Source organism: Falco naumanni, chromosome 5, assembly GCF_017639655.2.
Source record: "Falco naumanni isolate bFalNau1 chromosome 5, bFalNau1.pat, whole genome shotgun sequence".
Lineage (NCBI taxonomy): Eukaryota > Metazoa > Chordata > Aves > Falconiformes > Falconidae > Falco > Falco naumanni.
Genome location: NC_054058.1, coordinates 61,841,686 through 61,860,970, shown reverse-complemented (window position 1 = coordinate 61,860,970; position 19,285 = coordinate 61,841,686). Strand labels below are relative to the sequence as shown.

The 19,285-nt window shown below is 42.9% G+C and overlaps 1 protein-coding gene and 1 long non-coding RNA gene across 2 annotated transcripts in view; both read left to right on the top strand.

Annotated features, from left to right (window-relative positions):
• The window catches only part of LRGUK (leucine rich repeats and guanylate kinase domain containing), a 39,934-nt gene extending 34,589 nt beyond the window's left edge, over positions 1 to 5,345 (top strand). Inside the window, exons 16-17 of the mRNA XM_040596646.1 lie at positions 654 to 811; positions 3,580 to 5,345. Of these exons, the coding sequence (XP_040452580.1) occupies positions 654 to 811; positions 3,580 to 3,672 (251 nt within the window). The 3' untranslated portion in view covers positions 3,673 to 5,345. The remainder of the gene's footprint in view (positions 1 to 653; positions 812 to 3,579) is intronic.
• A 1,491-nt stretch (positions 5,346 to 6,836) lies between these two features.
• LOC121089624 lies at positions 6,837 to 13,594 on the top strand. The gene is made up of 2 exons (XR_005828291.1): positions 6,837 to 10,565; positions 11,561 to 13,594. It is a non-coding gene; the product is annotated as an uncharacterized LOC121089624 (long non-coding RNA).
• Positions 13,595 to 19,285: the final 5,691 nt, after the last annotated feature.

Genomic DNA, 19,285 nt, shown 5'->3' with positions numbered 1-19,285 from the left:
TCTATGGCTTAGTTTAATATTTAGATACCATTTTATAGACAGGATAAATCCAAGTTTGCAGATATTTTTTCTATTTAGAAAAAAAAAAAAAAGGAAGGAAGTTGTGTCTTCAGCTTTCTGGCTCATGTTCATGTTTGATTCCTTGCAATACAGCAGTGGTGCAAGTCTTTGGATTTCTCTTCACAGAAATTCAGATCAATAACAAGAAAAGCTGTCCTGCTCCAACTATCCATCACATTCTAAGAGCTCTGAGAAGGTTAACATTTCTAAGTACATAAACTGTAATTAGCTTAGAGATCATAACAGTAGTGTATATCAGAGCAATGGTAGCAAAATGAGCTAATTTACACACAGTTAAGTACCTCTTCCTAGTCCATTAATGTAGGGGTGGGGTTTTTCTTAGCATTTTCATAACTTTTATTTGCCTTACTATTCAGGGGGGATAAATTTGCTGTATCTGTGAAGTACTCAGAAGGTTTAAAAGCTTTTGGGGAACTGCATAGTTTATATCCTTTATAACTTTATCTTTTGTGAATCCAAAATGGTGCCAAAAGCCAACTGATGCTAGCTGCAAATAACTGACTCCTTTCTGCTTGCTGGAAGCAAAGTGGTGTTCAGAATATTTTTGTTGAGGAGTGTCTTTTCCACACTAGGTTCAAGAACACGGCTCTTACAAGAGCAAAGATTGTCACCTGGTGGAAGAATTACTGCTGCTACTCGGTCTTCATCTGTCAATGAATTCTTGGACTCTTCTGTCAAAAACTATCCAGGAAGCATCTTGGACAAACATGCTGCACCACTGGGCGCTGTGGTAAGCAGCATTTACTGTAACCTTAGACAGAAATGATAAGCTGTATGCAAAAAATACATGTTGTTCAGACCTTTCTTGCTCCAGAGAAAATTGACTCCTGTTCACTGGCTGTCTTTCATTTCAATAATATTTACCAGTTCCCCAGAGTTAAAGCCAGATTGCCAAGAAAGAGGTAGGTAAACTCAGGTGAGAGGACAGGCTGTCATTTCTGCTCAATTTTACACCAGAATAAATCTGTTGATCCTAACTGACTTCATCCAATTGTGTACTGGTGTGAGGGAGCTGAATATCATCTCTCATTTCTACAACAAGATAGGAAAATATCCTATTCAGTGGAAATAGTTAGATACAGTTAATAGGACATTGAAGATTACTTATGAACGCCATCCTGTGGCAGTGGAAAAACTCATTCAGCTGAGCCTTTCAGAGTGTACACTAGTAATAACTGCCAGAGATCAAATTTGAGCAAATTTTTCACCTGCTTTTACTTTTTCAATCAACAGATTCAACAATGTGCTTGGATTTCAAATAACCTCTTGCAACTTCATCTCCCTTTCTTTTTTTACTTCTCCTTAATCGTTCTTTCCCTAAAGGTATTCATTCTCCTTGCAAGCAGTGGGAGAGTTGGGGCTATGAAACAGATGTGTCTAATGTTCTTTTTATATGATAATGACAGGAGAAAGAGAAAAAGAGAAATGAAAGCTTTAAATTTTGTTCCATTCCAGGGTTATGATGTCATTATGATGAATGATGGCTTGGCAGGCATGGCTTGCTGTACAATTTCGCTGCTATCTCTTTATTTATAACTACCTCTGATGTTAAGAATTAGTGCTGTAGATGGAACAAAGTAACAGACCCCCCTGCCCCCATGCTCCAGGCTTTAAAAAAGGCTGTCTTAGGTGTGGAGAAAAGTATGATTGTAAAATGGCTGACAAATAGGGAACCTCCCACCTGTCAGTTTTCTGAAATGAAATACCTCTTTTCAAGCCATCCAGAATCCAAAAAACGTCAGAAGTGTTGTTCATTTTCATTTTTCTTTCAACCAAAGGTTTGTTAGTTTAATATGAGAGAGGAGCCAGACTATTTCTTGCCTTAGTGGCACTCTGCCATCGCTCCTTACCCCAGCAATTTATTTTTCTCACTTTGTATTTAATCTTTTTTATTTTTATTTTGAAAGTTTACATTCTGTCAAGTCAGGGAGAAGTGGTTTATAATGAAGGAAGCATATCATTTACATTGGGATTAACTTACTTAGTGGCTGCAAGGCTCTCTTTCTTATTAGTCTCCTTGTTCGGTGCTAGTAATATCTTTTCATTATTTACTACACTAAGTTTCCAATATATTTTTACATGCAGAGGAAGCTTTACAGCATCAGCTGAAGTGTCAACATAGTAAAATGTTCCAGGTGAACCACAGGTGCCTCTTAGACCATATTTAATGAGAAAAATATAAGTATGTCTAGGGCCTTAAAGTAAAATTTTGTGTAAACCATTACATTTTGGACTGCAATTTATTTTTGTGCTTTTGGCACCCAAATATTGTGCTGTCATTGCAGTAACCATGTTCCATCATGTAGAACTGGAAAGTAAAAAATGTAAATAAATTAATGTGAATAATCCATAAGCAAAATAAAAAGCAGGACCTGCTGCTCAGGGGAAAACAGTAGATCTGATTCCTTGCAGCCTTATCCCCTGTGAGCATGCCAACCCTGTGCTAATTTTGTATGGCTGTAATTAACTATACAAGGTATGAACAGAAAGGTATCTATACTTGTAATCCACGCAGGGGAAAAAAGTCAGAATTATATCTTTACCAAAATAAAGCAAAATAAAACACAAGCTCAGTGAACATATAAACAGAGCCTTACTTAGCATAAATAATGAAGGAAAGTGAAGGAACTCACAACAGTCATAATGTGAGCAATCAGCAGATTAACTATATTCTTTCATTGCTCATAACATGACAAAACACCTCCGTTACAGATAATGTGATTTAGCTCTTAAATTGATAACTATCAATGGCTATCAGTTGATAATAAAGCGGGATTTAATAATTCTGATCTGTGATTTAGATTTTATTTTTTAAGCACACTGTAGTGCTCCATTTGTCTGACCTGAGAAATCACATTGTCCTACAGCACATGTTAATTAACAAGCCCTTAAAACTGAGAACTACATTTTCCAGTCTGCTGAGATCATAATGTGTTCATTGCACAAAATCATTTTAACTAACTGAAATGTCCAAAAGGTAATTCCTTCTTTGAGGGGGGAATATTTGTTGATGTAGAGTTGATAAGGCAAGTTTTCTGCATTGCTGGAGCAAAGAGACCATTTATTTAAGATTTAGAGGTGGCAAATTCTTCTGTATTCAGTTTCTTACTGGTGAAAAGAAGCTTAACACAACCATAGTTAGAATTATTCCTGCTTTAACATATTGGGAGTTTGGGACATATCAAAAGTGGTTCTCTGTGGATATTCCTTCCTACTATGTCCTGGCACATTTTAACAACTATGAAGAAATGGAGCTTCACTGGAGATTAAGATCTTCATTTTTCAAAGCCGGCAAGATTTCAGACCAAAATTTAATTTGTGTAGATCAGTGAATCGTATGTAGCACCTTGTTGGCTGTAATATAACTCTGCTATTTTTCCAGAATATATAAATGCATACACTCTAGAGTCTTAGCAAAAGAGAGGAATATCACAGCCATTTAAGTTACAATATATACTTTTAAGTTGCTGCATAAAGTTGGTCATATTTCTTTATCAGGAAGAAGCTTCTCTCCGAAGACGTTTTTCTGCAGCACATCAGGCTCTGTCAGGGGAGGCACCTACTGCATATGTCCAGCTGTTTCAAAGGTAATGTAAAGTGGTTTCAGCCAAGTTCTTTACAATAAAGTGAAAAATGCCTATTTAAGATTTCTTCTCCACTGCTTTTAGGGATAAATGATTAAAAACTGTCAGGGATTGCAAATCTCATAGATTTGCAAATCTTCCTTTCCATCACTTTTTAAATCTAGCCTACAAATATATCACACCACCTGTCTTTTGACTTGGGAGTGAGGCAGTCCTGAAATGTATACCAAAAAAATATATGAGGCAGAGCCATCTACAAGTAACTTGTCTAAAACTGTGAAATTATTATAATGTGTCTTCTCTGAGACAGCAGAAAAGAATCATTTTTCTGGCATCTCACAGTATCTGACATGTTTTTTAGCAGTACTAGTAATTAGTATTGGAAAGTCACAGCTGTGCGTGGTGCGAGATTGTTTTCTGCAAGTGCACCTTCTCTGAATATACCTGTTTAAAACAGAATTTCTGAAAGCTGATTCTACTTCCTATTTTTTTAAGAAAATGGATTGTATCTTGACTGTCTGTCTTCCTTCTTTTTCCTCATAGTCACAGCCCTGCAAAAATGGTGTTAAAAGTCTATGAAACTGAATGTACCTTCTCTGACTGATCTTTTGTGGCACTTCTGCCTTCTCCTGGTGTAAATCTTCCTAATATGAATTCTTCTTCGCTTGCTTTTCCTACTTGCCATGAGAAGGCTCACAGCATTGACATTTAAAGTATTACATGGGCATCTAAATCAGCAATCATCAAAAGGAATAGAGAAGTTCACACCTTTCAGCTTATTTCAGGCCTGTAGAAGTGCCATCACCAATTGTACATACCAAATATGTTGCTGAAAATCATTCCAATGACGAAGTCTGTTGACCCTACCAACTGAGCTGGTGATAGCTGGTTGCCTGTGAAATCAATCTAAGTTCACCCTTAGTTCTTCTTCAAGGACACTCAACCCAACCCATGTGAAATGAACTAAGAGCAATGTAAAGAAGGTACATCTCCTTTAACAAAGAATACAAACTCTCATAGCTGATAACTCAACCACCCCTCACTGGTACTGTGGGCCTTCAAGCAGCCACCACCAAAGAGTGTGTCAAAGCTCCATACAGAAAAATCCAAGAACAACATGACTCCCTTATAACCTAACAGACCACTCTGTCAGTGATAGAAGAGTTAATGCTAAAACGAGTAACTAGGCAACCTACTCCCTCTCAGGTGAAAGCTTACATCCAAACATTATTAACAGACCCTGACTAATGTCAGAACAAAACCTAACATTTAAATTGACCCAGTAAATCCAACTCAGGTGTGCCTGCCAGAAAGATTAAAATCTGTAAAAGGAACTAGGCAAACCCAAGGCCCAACTGTTTACCAAAAACATAGCCTTCAGCCAAACAAGTATTGAAGATGATGCCTGCCTGCTGACACTACATTCAATGGCTGCAGTATCCTAACCATGCAAAGGTAGTGCAATCAATTTTCCCATCAATCAAGACTTGTATGAATGGCTAAATGAGGTCTTAACAGTCTCTTAGAGATAATCAGTGAAATTGATCATGCTGCGAGAAGATCCCATGGAACTTAATTATATAGCCACTGCACATAAACTCAAACCTACCAGGCACACTATCACCTCAATGCTGGCCCATAATTCTTCAGTTGGGATGACCGTGAAGAAAACATACCCTCCAAAAGTAAGACCACCCCTGTTAACCAAGAACCACCCCTTAACATGCTAATAGCAACATGTTTAATGGCAACACAAGGCAAGGCATAGTACAGTATCCCCTCTGCCCTCCTCTCCTCCTCCCATGCCTTTCCCTCTCCACCTCTTCCCAGTGATGCAAGAAAATATGGTGAAAAACCTAAAACTCTGCTGCAGGCAGGAGCTGCACAGAAAATAGGAACCATCACCCAGCAGGCAGGAGCCTCACTGCCTGGAGAGAAGGGCTGGGGCTCACCTGCTCGGCACTTCAAGAAGCGACAATTAGTACAGATGTAGGTGAGCTCTACAAGCTCTGTTGAGGACCTGCTAACTGCTAAAAGAAAACAAATACTGAAGTGATAAGGCTCAAGGATACTCAGGTAAAATAACTGTGGGAGTGGGAGATCACAACCTCCTACTCAAATGCCCCCCCCCCCCCCCCAAGAGGGTGGATCCCCTGCTCAGGGAGCGTGCGTAGTAAATTTCAAATTAACTCTACCTTTAAATTGAAGCGCGAAAGCAACTAACCAATAATTAGCTCATAGGTGTGGACTCTGGGCAGAACTAACAGACTTCACTGTTTAAATATGTATTGTGAGTAAAATTAAGTTTGCAAGCTAGGAGGAGCGATCCCCCTTGCACCCAGCACCACAACAAACACACCTGCTTTGTAACTGTCCTCGAGTTGTAGAGTTTGATTCCACACATCAGTTTGGCGACCCAGGTGGGACTCCCTCTGCCTGGCCACAGGACTGGCTGAGAGGGGGACATCCTTGGCGGGCCCTGAGATTTTTCAGAGGAACTCCCTCACTCACCCGTACGCTATAGGGGCAGACAAGAACCATCAGCAGACCAGGTATGTTAAATAGGAAGAGGTACCTGTAAGTTGTGAGGAGATGTCCTGTGTGAGGTAGAGAGCTGAATTGCTTACCCCCAAGTAGTTGGGGTAAAACCCATTGGAAAGGGATGCTGCCTGGGTAACACATGTGTACGTGTGTCTTAATGGTAACTTGGACTCTCCTAGTTGGAATAGCAGGAGTGTGTAATGTGGTGGTAATTACCTATAGCTGCTGTATGTGCCTGGTACTGTTTATAATTTGAGTTCATGTATCTGGAGTTGTTAACAACATTTGTTTTCTGTATGATTGTGTGACTGAGAAGTACAACCAAGTACGAAGTGATTGTGGATTTCTGATCCACAGAACAGCTCGAGATGAGCAAAGTGAAAGTGTGTGCAAGTATGCTTTCGTTACGTGTTCTATGTTGTATTATACTTTGTTAATGTAAGGGAGGTAGATTGGGATTCAGGTATATAGAACATTGCTGGCATAAAGCCCAGACTCCTCCTGTCCGCCTTCTTACCACTTCTATTTGAGTTAATTGTTCCCAGTGCTTAGACTTTGTCAGAAGAATGTGATTTGGGGGGTGGGGGGGGGGTGGGGAGGGGACGGGGAAGGAGTAAGGAAGTACCGAAAGTAAGCCCTCTAAATTGTATTTTAAACCATCGGAAAGAAATTGCAGGGGTGTCTGGGGGAAGCGTAAATAAGAAAACTCTCATTAAATATTGCAATCAATGATGGCCCCTCTATAAGTTGGAGGATGAAGAAAAGTGGCCCCCAAATGGAACCTTAAATTATAACGCTGTTTTGCAACTGATACTCTTCCTAAGAAGGGAAGGAAAGTGGGAGGAAGCCATATGTGCAGATATGTTTTTCACTCTCTGAAACAACCCTGAAAACCAGAAAGAGTGTGGATTAGTACCTCCACAAGACCCCATGGTGTTAGCGTTAGAGACTGAGCGCAGAAAGGAAGGGAAAGGCAAGTTGAAAAGGTGCTGCTCAGCATGTAGTATAGGGCAGAGATGTATAAAGTTAGAGAAGGTAAGAGATCCTCAAGAGGAGGATTTGCCAGATTATTATCGAGCTCCAGTAAGTCCCAAGCAGGAGGAGGACAGGGATTCTATCTCTGGAGGCCTGTCTGCCAGTCTTGTATCCTCCCACACCTGAGGAAAGATAGGACAGTGACACAGGCTCCGTTAAGGGAAGCGGTAGGCCCAGACGGAGAAGCAGTTTTGATAAAAGTCCCATTTTCTTAACACTATCTTGAATCCTGGAGAAATGTGGCCAAAGGCTACCATGATGATCCGGTAGGGGTAAGCAGACATTTTCAATGTATTGTGAAGCAGCATAACCCTGATTAGGATGATATTCAGCTATTGCTGGATCATTTGACAAACTGAAAAACAATTGGTACTAAAAGTATCTCAAGATTTGACTAGTGAACATCTTCAAAAAACCACAGGAGAAGATATTAAAGATCACTTCCCTTTAGAAAATCCGGGGTGGAATCCTAATCATAGTGCTCACATGAGGCTGCTGACCGCTTACAGAGAATGGATCATATGAGGAATGGAGAACGCAATCCCTAAATCCATTAAATGGTCAACTCTGTATGAAATTCGACAGAGATCAAAAAAAACTCCATCCGAATTCCTCAATAGATTGAGAGACACCATGAGAAAATACACCCCATTAGACCGTAGGTCAGAAATTGGAATCCAAGAGCTGGTTTCTCTGTTCATAGGGTAGTCAGCAAATGATGTACGAAGGAAATTACAAAAGTTGAAATCAACGGAGAGCGGGAACTTGAAGGCTTTGTTAGATGAAGCATGGAGAGTATATAGAAATAGGGAAGAGGAAGATAAAAGATAGGAGGGTACTGGTGGCAGCTTTACAAGAAACTAGGGCTCCTAGGGGAGGCAGATTGTGGAAGCCCTTAGGGAATAACCAGTGTGCAATACGTAGATGGCAAGGGCACTGGAAAAGTGAGTGCCCTGAAAGGCACAGAGGGAAAAGGAAGAACTCTAGCACATATCGAGAAGGACTGACAGGGAACCGGGGAAATCTACCCTAGCGGACCCGCTGGTTGTATTAAAGCTAGGGCATCAGCAACATAAAATAGAGTTTTTGGTTGACACAGGGACAACATTTTCAGTCTTAAATCAAGTATTGCTGCCTATAGATGATGATTTTGTAATGGTAAGGGGAGCTGCTGGCCAAAGTGAAAAAGGTGTATTTCTTGAAGCCTCTTAGTTATAAATTAGAGAAGCAATTGGGGGTGCATAAATTTCTGTACATGCCTAATTCACCTAGGGCCTTATTAGGAAGGGACTTATTAGAGCAATTGGGAGAAGACATAAAATTTTCTCAAGGAAAATTGGAATTTAAGGTAGGGAATGAACAACTGATTGAAGTTCTCAGATTAAACCTTACAAATTCTCCTACTGGTACTAGCATATCTGAAGAAGTCCAAAATCAGGTATATCCAGGGGTATGGGCTTCTGAAGCACCAGGATGGGCAAAATTAGTTTCACCCATAACAAAACAACTTAAACAGGGAACAAAGCCAATTAGAATTAAATAGTATCCTTCAAGATTGGAAGATAGAAGAGGGATTCAACCAATTATTGAACAATTTCTGAAATATGGATTACTGGTAGAATGTGAATCTGAATATATTACCCCTATCCTACCAGTTAAGAAACGAGGTGGAAAGTATAGAGTAGTACAAGATTTAAGAGCCATCGATAAGATAACAGAACATTTCTATTGCGTGGTAGCTAATCCATATACCTTATTAACTAGGTTAGGATCTGAACTGGCCTGGTTTACCATACTGGATTTAAAGGATGCATTCTTCTGCATACCCTTAAGTCCAGAGAACCAATTGTTATTTGCTTTTGAATGGGAAAAACTGGGCTCTGGAAGAAAAACACAACTCACCTGGACCACGCTACCACAAGGTTTCAAAAATAGTTTGACCCTTTTTAGAAATCAGTTGACCAAAGACTTAGAAAGGTGAGAGTGTCCTTCAGGAATCTGAGTGATTCTGCAGTATGTAGGTGATACATTGATAGCTACTGAAAACAAAGAGTTATGCATAGAGTAGACAATAAGTTTGTTAAACTTCCTTGGATTAAATGGTTATCGAGTCTCTCCCCAGAAAGCCCAAGTTGCACAACAACAAGTAACTTACCTTGGATACAAACTTATGGCCAGCAAGAGGATTCTAGGAACTGCAAGGAAAGAAGACCCCGAGACCACAGACAGTTAAAGAACTTCATACATTTCTTGGCATGACAAGTTGGTGCCCCTTGTGGATTTATAATTATGGGCTTCTGGTAAGACCTCTTCATGAGCTCTTAAAATCAGACTCAAAAACTTTGGTCTGGAATAAGGAGGCTGATGAAGCTTTTCGGAAGCTGAAACAAGAACTTATGAGAGCACCAGTGTTACTGATACCAATCCATCCAAACCTTTCTGGTTATTTTCTCATAAAAAAACAGGAAATAGCCTTGGGCATTCTGGCCCAAAACATGGGGCCAGATCAGAGGGCAGTAGCTTACTTCTCTAAGCAGATTGATGAAGTAAGCAAAGGATGGCCAAATTGTCTAAGAGCAGTGGCTGCGGTAGTACTCAATATTCAAGAGACACGCAAATTTACGTTGGGCCAGAAGATCTGGTATCACACACTGGATCCGTAGCCTTGGAAGCCAAAGGGGCCCATTGGCTGTCACCTCAATGACTCCTTCAGTATCAGGCTGTTACGGTGGAACAAGATGATGTGCAAATTGTGGTTACTAACATTGTCAGTCCAACATCTTTTCTCAGAGGAACTGAAGGAGAACCAGTATCCCACAATTGTTTAAAGACAATTGAAGCAGTGTACTCCAGCTGACCAGATATAAAAGAACTGCTAGAAGATGCTGAAGATAAGTTGTATAAGATGGGAATAGCATCATTCAGTGTGGAACGCGTAAGGCTGGATATACAGTAACTACCACTGATCAGGTAATAGAAGCTAAAGCCCTCCCTTCCAACACCTCGGCCCAGAAGGCAGAAATCATAGCTCTGACCCAAGCTTTAAAATTAGCAAAAGGGAAGAAAAATCAACATTTCGACAGCCTCCAAATATGCATCTGGCGTAGTTCACACCCATGGGGCAGTTTGGAGAAAGGACTACTGTCTACCCAAGGAAAACACATAAAACATGCTGGAGAAATTCTCAAGTTATTGGAGGCAGTCCAACTGCCAGAGAAAGTGGCCATCATGCATTGCAAAGGCCATCAGAAAGGAACAACAACCCAGCATATAGGCAATTCCATGGCTGACTGCGAAGCCAAAAGGGCAGCAAAACCAAAACAGGTATGGCAGAATTGCACTCTTTGATCTCAGATGGTAAAATACATATTGATCAAATAGTTAAGGAACCAAAATACTCTGAAAGATCAGAAACTCATTACAGATATGGGTGGAAAGGTAGAAAAGGATGGTTGGGTTAGGACACCACAGGGAAAAATGATAGTACCGTTGCAGTGCTATGTGCCTTAATTATGGCAGAACATCCGAAAACTCATTGGGGAGCAGAAGCCTTATACAGATATTTAAACCAGTATATCACAGCCTGAAATCTATATACTACCATCAGACAGGTAACCCAACAATCTGAAGTCTGTTTGCAGAACAACTCTCAAACATGTTAGGACAAATAGGAGAAGGGAATCACCCTGGGCAATGATGGCAGATTGATTTTTCGGAACTCTCAAGAAAAGGGGTTTTTGTTATTTATTGTTTATGACTGACACCTTTTTGTGTTGGCCAGAGGCATTCCCCTGCCAAACTAATAATGTTAGGGAAATTACTAAGGCACTGGTACAAGTAATAATACCAAGATTTGGAGTCCCGGCATTAATATCCTCTGACTGAGGATCACATTTTGTGGCTAAAACCACTCAACAAGTTAGTAAACTCTTGGGAATTAATTGGCAGTTGCACACCCCACATAAGCCACAAGCAAGTGGTCAGGTGGAGAAAATGAACCACCTTATCAAATTACAAGTTGTAAAACTGGGACAAGAAGCTGGATTACCTTGGCCTCAGTCACTACCCTTGGCTCTTCTGAGTATTAGAACGAAACCAAGAGCCAAAGAAGGACTAAGCCCTTTTGAGATGTTGTGTGGGAGGCCCTATATGGTACAAATGGGGACATCTACTCAAATCGGTAATGAGGTATTAACTGATTACATAATAAATTTGCAGAAACAGCTACAAGAAATAGAAAAGCAAGTCCTGGGGACTTGTGCCTATGGACTGTATGGGCCAGTACATAATATTGTCCCAGGTGATTATGTATATGTTAGATCTCTTTCAGGTTCACCTCTGGAATGAAAGTGGGAAGGTCCTTTCCAAGTACTGCTTACATCCCACACAGCAGTCAGAGTTAAGGAGCAAGCATCCTGGATCCATCATATCAGAGCGAAGGTTGCCCCTAAGTTACAATGGAAATCAACACCTACCAGACCTCTGCGGCTTCGGATCCAACAAAAAGACTGTTGATCGTTTGTATTTTCACAATGTTCTGTACAGTAGGAACTCATTCTTGGGACCAGAATCTGTACAGCTAACCTGTAATGTAACAAATGCTTTCAATTTGACAGATTGCTGGGTATGTTCAGCATTTCCCCGAGTAGTACAGAATTCCCATTATATGGTGTAATGGTATCACAGGCAAAGTGGAGCTGGCCATTTAATCATAAAGGATTTGGTTGTTATGAATATCCAGGTAGTATGGCAGGACCCTGATACTAAGTACAGTAATCAGGAAATTCTATGATAATTAGACTGAATGATATGAATGCTCCACAGATGAGAGGGTTCAGTTTAAACTATACTGCTCTGAATTGGAGTGTATGTGACACACCAATTCTAACACCAACTAATATTTCTAGAAATACAAAAGGAAAATATAGCACTACCCCAGAATGTAGAAAAGTGCATCCAGATATGCTTATTAATCAGACCTATAGCTGCTTACCTCAAGGATTATGGTGGTTATGTGGAGATGGCAGGGCTGGGAAAAGACTACCTAACTGATCATAAGGAGAATGTGGGGTAGGATACCTGGTTCCCCAAGGCAAGACATTTAATCATTCACATCCTCCACCAGGTGTGTTGAGATCCCCATGGAAATTGGTTAAATGAGGAACTAATAACCCCCTGATGACCAGAAAAAAACTCAGGATTCCATGGTTTTGCCAGGTGGCACCTTCCTTCATTAGGGGTGAGTTAGAAAAAGCAATAGTAAATATTTCTGCTACGATAAAACAAATGGAAAAACTCACCATAGGCACTGTACAGGGAGTCCAACAAGAAATTTCTTCATTAAGAAATGCAGTACTTCAAAATCAAATGGGTCTGAACATACTTTTAGCAAATGAAAGAGGATTGTGTATGGTTATTAATCAAACTTGCTGTGTCTATCTTAACCAAGGGAAACTAATTGAAACAGACTTGCAACAAGTTACATCAGACTTCCCTAGATGATACTTACTTTGGATTTTCTGACCTCTGGGAAAAGCTTACTTCTTGGCTACCTCATTTTATGTGGCTGAAGCAGCAATTTGTTGTAGTTATCATTATCATTATATTAGGATTATTAATTGGTGTTATGTTATGATGCTTTCTGTGGGTGTGTAAAAATAATGGGAACAGTTCTGAAGAATGGAAGAAACACAGGCTAAGACAAAGTCTGGAAGATGGGAAATATTTTACCAGAATCCATACGAAGAATGGTATTGTTTAAGCAAAAGAATTTGCTAAGGGGAAAATAAAGGGGGGACTTGATGCGAGAAAATACAGTGAAACACCTAAAGCTCTGCTGCAGGCAGGAGCTGCACAGGTAACAGGAGCCGTCACCCGGCAGGCAGGAGCCTCACTGCCTGGAGAGAAGGGCTGGGGCTCACCTGCTCGGCACTTCAAGAAGGGACAGTCAGTACAGATGTAGGTGAGCTCCACAAGGATGTAAGTAAGGAGCCTTCTGACAAGGATGTGCTAACTGCTAAAAGAAAACAAACTACTGAAGTGATAAGACTCAAGGACACTAGGACAAAATAATTGTGGGAGTGGGAGATCATGACCTCCTACTCAAATCCCGCCCCACCCTCCCAAAGAGGGTGGATCCCCTGCTCGGGGAGCATGCATAGTAAATTTCAAATTAACTGTACCTTTAAATTGAAGTGCGAAAGCAGCTAACCAGTAATTAGCTTGTAGGTGTAGACTCTGGGCAGAACTAACAGCCTTCACTGTATAACTATATATTGTGAGTAAAATTAAGTGTGCAAGCTAGGAGGAGTGACTCCCCCTTCACCCAGCACCGCAATAAACACCTGCTTTGTGACTCCTTGAGTTGTAGAGTTTGATTCCACACGTCACCAGGCCTCCCCTCCTATCTATTCCCCACTCTCCTCCCTCTGCCTAGGTCAGATAGTATACTTTAGGTTTAGGTCATCAAAGTTACTTAGGGTTAGGGCAGTTACAGTGTTTAGTATTAGGATGGTTTGGGGGAGAATGTTTATGGGTACATCTTCAGCTAGAGTTAGGTTAAGCCTTAGGCTTCTCATAAGTGTAGGCTCAGTAGGTTTAGTACATTAAAGTTACTTTAGTGTTAGGGCAGTTATGGTGTTTAGTAGCAGGATTGTTAGGGCAGTTAAGGTATTTAGTATTAGGATGGTTAGGGAAACTAAGGTTAAGGGTAGGGCTAGCCTTAATGATAGGGCTCCAGCTAGGGTTAGAGTTAGGCTTACCTTAAAGTTAAGGTACTTAACCTTAGGTCGGTTAGTATACTTAGGGTAAGGGCATTAAAGTTACTTGAGTGTTAGGGCAGTTACAGTGTTTAGTAATAAGTTTATTAGGGCAGTTACGGTGTTTAATACTAGGATGGCTAGGCTTAAGGTCAGGGCTCCAGCTAGGGTTAGGCTTCCCCTAAAGTTAGGGTACTTAACGTTAGGTCGGTTAGTATACTTCAGGTAAGGGCATTATGGTTACTTAGGGTAGGGCAGTAAACAGATACTGGTATTATGGTGGTTAAGGGAAGAAATTCGTATTTCTGAATCCCAGGTAAGTCTCTTAACAAAGGTGAGTTTAACCTCTAAAACTCAGCAAAGGCCTTAAATGCAGCCCAGCACCTAACTGCAATAAGTTTAAGTCCTGAAACTCAGCAATAACCGTAAGAGTGGGCAAGGGTTCTAACTGAGGTAAGTTCACATCCTCAAACCCGGCAAAGGCCCTAACTGAGGAGGGCTGAAGTCCTAATACCCCTGCCCTCTTCCCCACTCTCTCCTGTTCCACCATCTCATCCCCCCACCTCTCCACTCCACAGCTGACAACTCTCCCCTCCCCACCATCCCCTCCCCTCTTGTCTCCTCTCTTCTACTTTCCTCCCCTCCTACCCTCCTATAGCTTTTCTTGTATTCCTCTAGCTTTGCCTCGCCCCTCCCTCCTCCCCCCCCCCCCCCCCCCCCCATTCCCTCTCCCTTCTAATCCATCTCCCTCCCCCCTACAGAGTTCTACCAATGCACAGCTCCACCAGAGAAGGTGCCAGGAAGGACTTCTCTTGGTGGTTCTCACTTTGCCCTGGTAGCTATATGAAGCACACCACAAGAGTTCTGCTACCTGCTTTCTGGGGTGACATGAGGAACCGCTCCCTTTTGCACTTGTCCAGAGCCAAAACGCTCTGCAGCATCACCCATGCACAGCTCCACCAGAGAAGGTGCCAGGTGTTGCATTTGAGTTCTGGCAGTCAGGAAACAATGCAACACAAAATGAATAGCAAGCAGCAAAATGCTTTACTATTGGTCAAACTCTACTGTCCATGCTGTTTCTCCATCCTCCTGAGGCCAGACCACACTCCTCCTTGTCTCTGCTTCATTCGGGTCCTCCTTTCCCACCCTCCTCAGAGCTATTTAACCACTTTGCTGTAGGATCACAGCTGCACATCGTCAAAGCAAGGCCACAGTTGCATATTATTGATGTTAGCCAACCCACGGTCTTCCTTGCCCTACACAAGGTCACAGCTGCATATTATCAATGTCAGTCAACCCACTGTCTTCATTCCCCTACAATTCCCCCTTTTTGTTTTTAATCAAAAAGGCCATGTTTATCATCTGTTTCAGGGCCCTTGTAAAGTTACACTAAAGAGTCCAAGCAACAGCGGACTCAATTTATTGCCAGTGGGTCCCACGGCACTCGGTGGGACCTTACGTACTTTATCATCCTCTACTGTGATGGCGGTTGCTGCGGTAACATCCAACCCAGCACTCCCTGTAGTTCAGGCTGCAAGTTGGCTGCATGAGCCTGGAATTGTTGCGGAGGATTCATTTGTATCATCACACGGTTCCTCCCCATGCTCTTCCCCCTGCCCTCTGTTGCCATCTGTAAGTAACTGTCCTTGAGGTTATATTTAGATTTACATTGTTTTGCAAAACGCCCTGGTCTGTTACACCGACCGCATACCAAGACAGAGCTATCAGCTCCTCCCGGCTTCGATCTCTTTGGACAGTCCTTCTTTAAGTGACCTTCTTGCCCACGTGTGTAACAACAGAGGGTGACCCTGACTGCATCAGCAAAGGTCTTTGCCAGATGCTCCATCTGGAAGGCAGCGGTTCCTACCTTCCCACATACATCCATTAACTCTATTAAAGTCTGATTGTGATTCGCCAAGCCTGCAATAACCTTCCTACAATCCTCATTCGCATTGTCCTTAGCTAGCTGGAGTAACAATGCTTCCGTAGCTGCCCCATTCTGTATTTGCTTGTCTAAGGCGTCTCTCAACCTATCCAGGAATGACATGTACCTCTCATTCGGGCCTTATTTTATTGTGGTCCATGATTGTTGTGGAGCACCATGATCTGGGACCTGCAATAAAGCTTGGAGAGCCAACTCTTTTCTCTGCTGCAAGACTAAAAGATATAAACGACCTTGTAACTGAAGAGAGTTAACTGGAGCCTCACCCATCAATTGTGGAATCTCTGCCCCAAAACGTGGGTCATCCTCAGGGTATTCTAAATTCATCAATGATTGCTCATTCCCCAAACACCTCCAATTTGACTCAAAAAGTAACATTTGCATAGGGGTCAATATAATTTGTGCAATCGTACAGCAATCTGAGCAGTTCTCTGCTGTGAAAAGGCTACATAACAATGACTGAGCATAGGGTGAGCCTACTCCATGCTGTATACAGGTTGCTCTTAACTCTCACCGCCCTCCAGCTGAAAGGTTCCCACTCAGGGGGAGCATTACTGTCCCCTCGAAGTACTGGGCAGACTAACACCCTGCCCCCCATGGCGGTTGTGGCATCAATATCCCCTTCTGCGAGTACTTGTTCCTGCATCTTTTTCTAGAATTTGGCAGGATCTGGTCCCGATGCTGTAATTTGGACTGGTTGTTGGACATGACCCGAGGTCTCCTCCAATAAACCTATCACAGATGGCTCAGGATGACTGTCAGGCAATGGAACAATGACCAGATCTCCCTGCCGCCCCGAAGGGAACCAACTCTGCCAGCTTGACCTAGTGCCGCTCTGCTCCTCCTGCCGGCCCTGACTGCGTGAATCAGGCGATGGCGGAGAACCTGATGGTGCCAAAGGTACCTTACTGGGCATCATCTCTGCAACCAGGGACGTGGCTATTTCAGCTTAGCCTTTGTCTCCCTGCCCTCTTCTGATTGTTCTAGTAAACCTAAGACCAATCTCCATGTTGTCCATGATGCTGTAGCAATTTTGTCCTTTCTTGTGGCAGCCCCAAAAAGTATTCCAGTGCTTTGCCATATCTGAATGCAGGAAACATTTTTCACCATAACTGGCAAATTATTCCTTTTACACCACCCCAGCAGACTTCTTATTGCCGTCGCATCATACTTTATGCCTTTATTTTCAAATATGTCTATTAGCATTGTTAATACAGGGTTTGTCTCTATGTCCACTTCTGATTGATCATAGATTCGCTAGAACAATCTCCACATCATTAACGAGGCTGTGGCAATTTCGTCCCCCCTCGAGGCAGCTTCAAGAAGTACCTTTCCAACACTTTGCCACGTTTGAACACTGAGAACTTTTTTCACTGTGACTAGCAAATCGTACTTTTTACACTACACTAGCAGAATTCTTATTGCCATTTTACCATATTTTACACCTCTTTTTTAAATAGATCTGTAAGCATTGCAAATATAGAATTTGTCTTCTTGCCCACTTTTAATTGTTCTAGTAAGTCTAAGACTAATCTCCATGTTGTTAGTGATGTTGCAGTTTTATCTCCCCTTGAGGCAGGCTCAAAAAGTAATTTTTCAGTGTTTTGCCATGTCTGAACACATGAGACTTTTTTGGCAAAATTAGCACATCATTTACTTTACACCATCCTAGCAAAGTTTTAATTGCCATCTTGTTATAATTCATGCTTATTTTTCAAATATATCCATAAGTATTGTTAACATCAAATTTTCTTCTTCTGAAATCTGTACACCCATATCAATTAGTCCCCATCTATGTTGTGCACCAAATGCTGCAATTTAAGATGGACAACAAATATCACAATACATCCATATTTATCAGTTGCAACAGCCCATGCCTCACTGTGTCTGTTACAGGTCGCAGGTTCTCCCAGTTGTCTCAGCTACATTGGGCGCCAGTTGTTGTAGTCAAGCCCAACTCAGCCTCACACAGGGCACCAACCGACACAGCACAGACAGGCTATCAGGCTGCAACAAGGTTTTTTACCATTGCTCATTCTGCTCTCCCTGCTGTATCTCCTGCCTCCAGAGGTCAGACCACACTGCTCCTCCTCCATCCAACCCCCTCTCCCAGTCCTCAGGGCTATTTAACCACTTAGCAGGAAGGAGCTACAGCTGCACATCATCCATGTCAATCAACCCACTGCCGCTGAGGCAAGGCCACAGCTGCCTGTTATCAGTGCTGATCAACCCACTGCCTCCATCCCTCTCAGCTCACTACCTGGCCACCCGTCCCCTGCCATTGCTCACTACCTGGCACAAACACACACCCCCAACCCACTCTGGCTCACTATCTGGCACACCCGCACCATACCACGGCTCACTATCTGGCACCCCTGCCAACGGTCATAGCTTACTATCTGGCACACGCCCCCACCCCCACACACACCCATGGCAGAATATCTGGCACTACCACCACCCCCACCAGTACGGCTCACTATCTGGCACCCCACCTGCCAGTACCAGCTTCTACGGCTCACTATCTGGCACACCCACCCCACACCATGGCTCACTATATGGCACAACCACCCCCCTCCATGCCTCACTATCTGGCACCCCCCTCTGCCACTTTGGCTCACTATCTGGCAACCCACTTTCATGGATCACTATCTGGCATCCTGCTGCCCTGCCAGTACCGGATGCATTGACTCACTATACGGCACACCTCCCACCTCCCGCCCCCCGCCCCCCCCCCCCCCCCCCTCCCCCCTGCCATGGCTGAATATCTGGCACCCCATCTGCTGGTACCGGCTTTAATGGCTCACTATCTGGCACACACACGCATACACACCCACCCACTCCCTGCCACCATGGCTCACTATCTGGCAACCTGCCGCTACAGATCACTATCTAGCACCCCACTCTCCAGTACCAGCTGCTATGGCTCACTATATTGCACCCCATCCTCCCCACCATGGCTCACTATCTGGCACCCCATCGGCCGGTACCGGCTTTAATGGCTCAGTATCTGGCATACCCACCCCTCTGCCTGGCTCACTATTTGGAAACACACACACACTGCCGCTATGGCTCACTATCTTGCACCCCACTGGCATGGCTAACTATTTGGCACCCTACCCACAAGTACCAGCTGACAATAGCTCACTATCTGATACACCTGCCCCCTGCCATGGCTCACTATTCTGCACTCCCCCCCACGGCCATAGCTCACTATCTGGCACCCTGCCACCATGGCTCACTATCTGGCACCTCACCCACCGGTACTGGCTCATGTGGCTCAATATATAGCATATCTCCGGCCACTGCCATGGCTCACTATCCGACACACCATCACCATGGCTCAC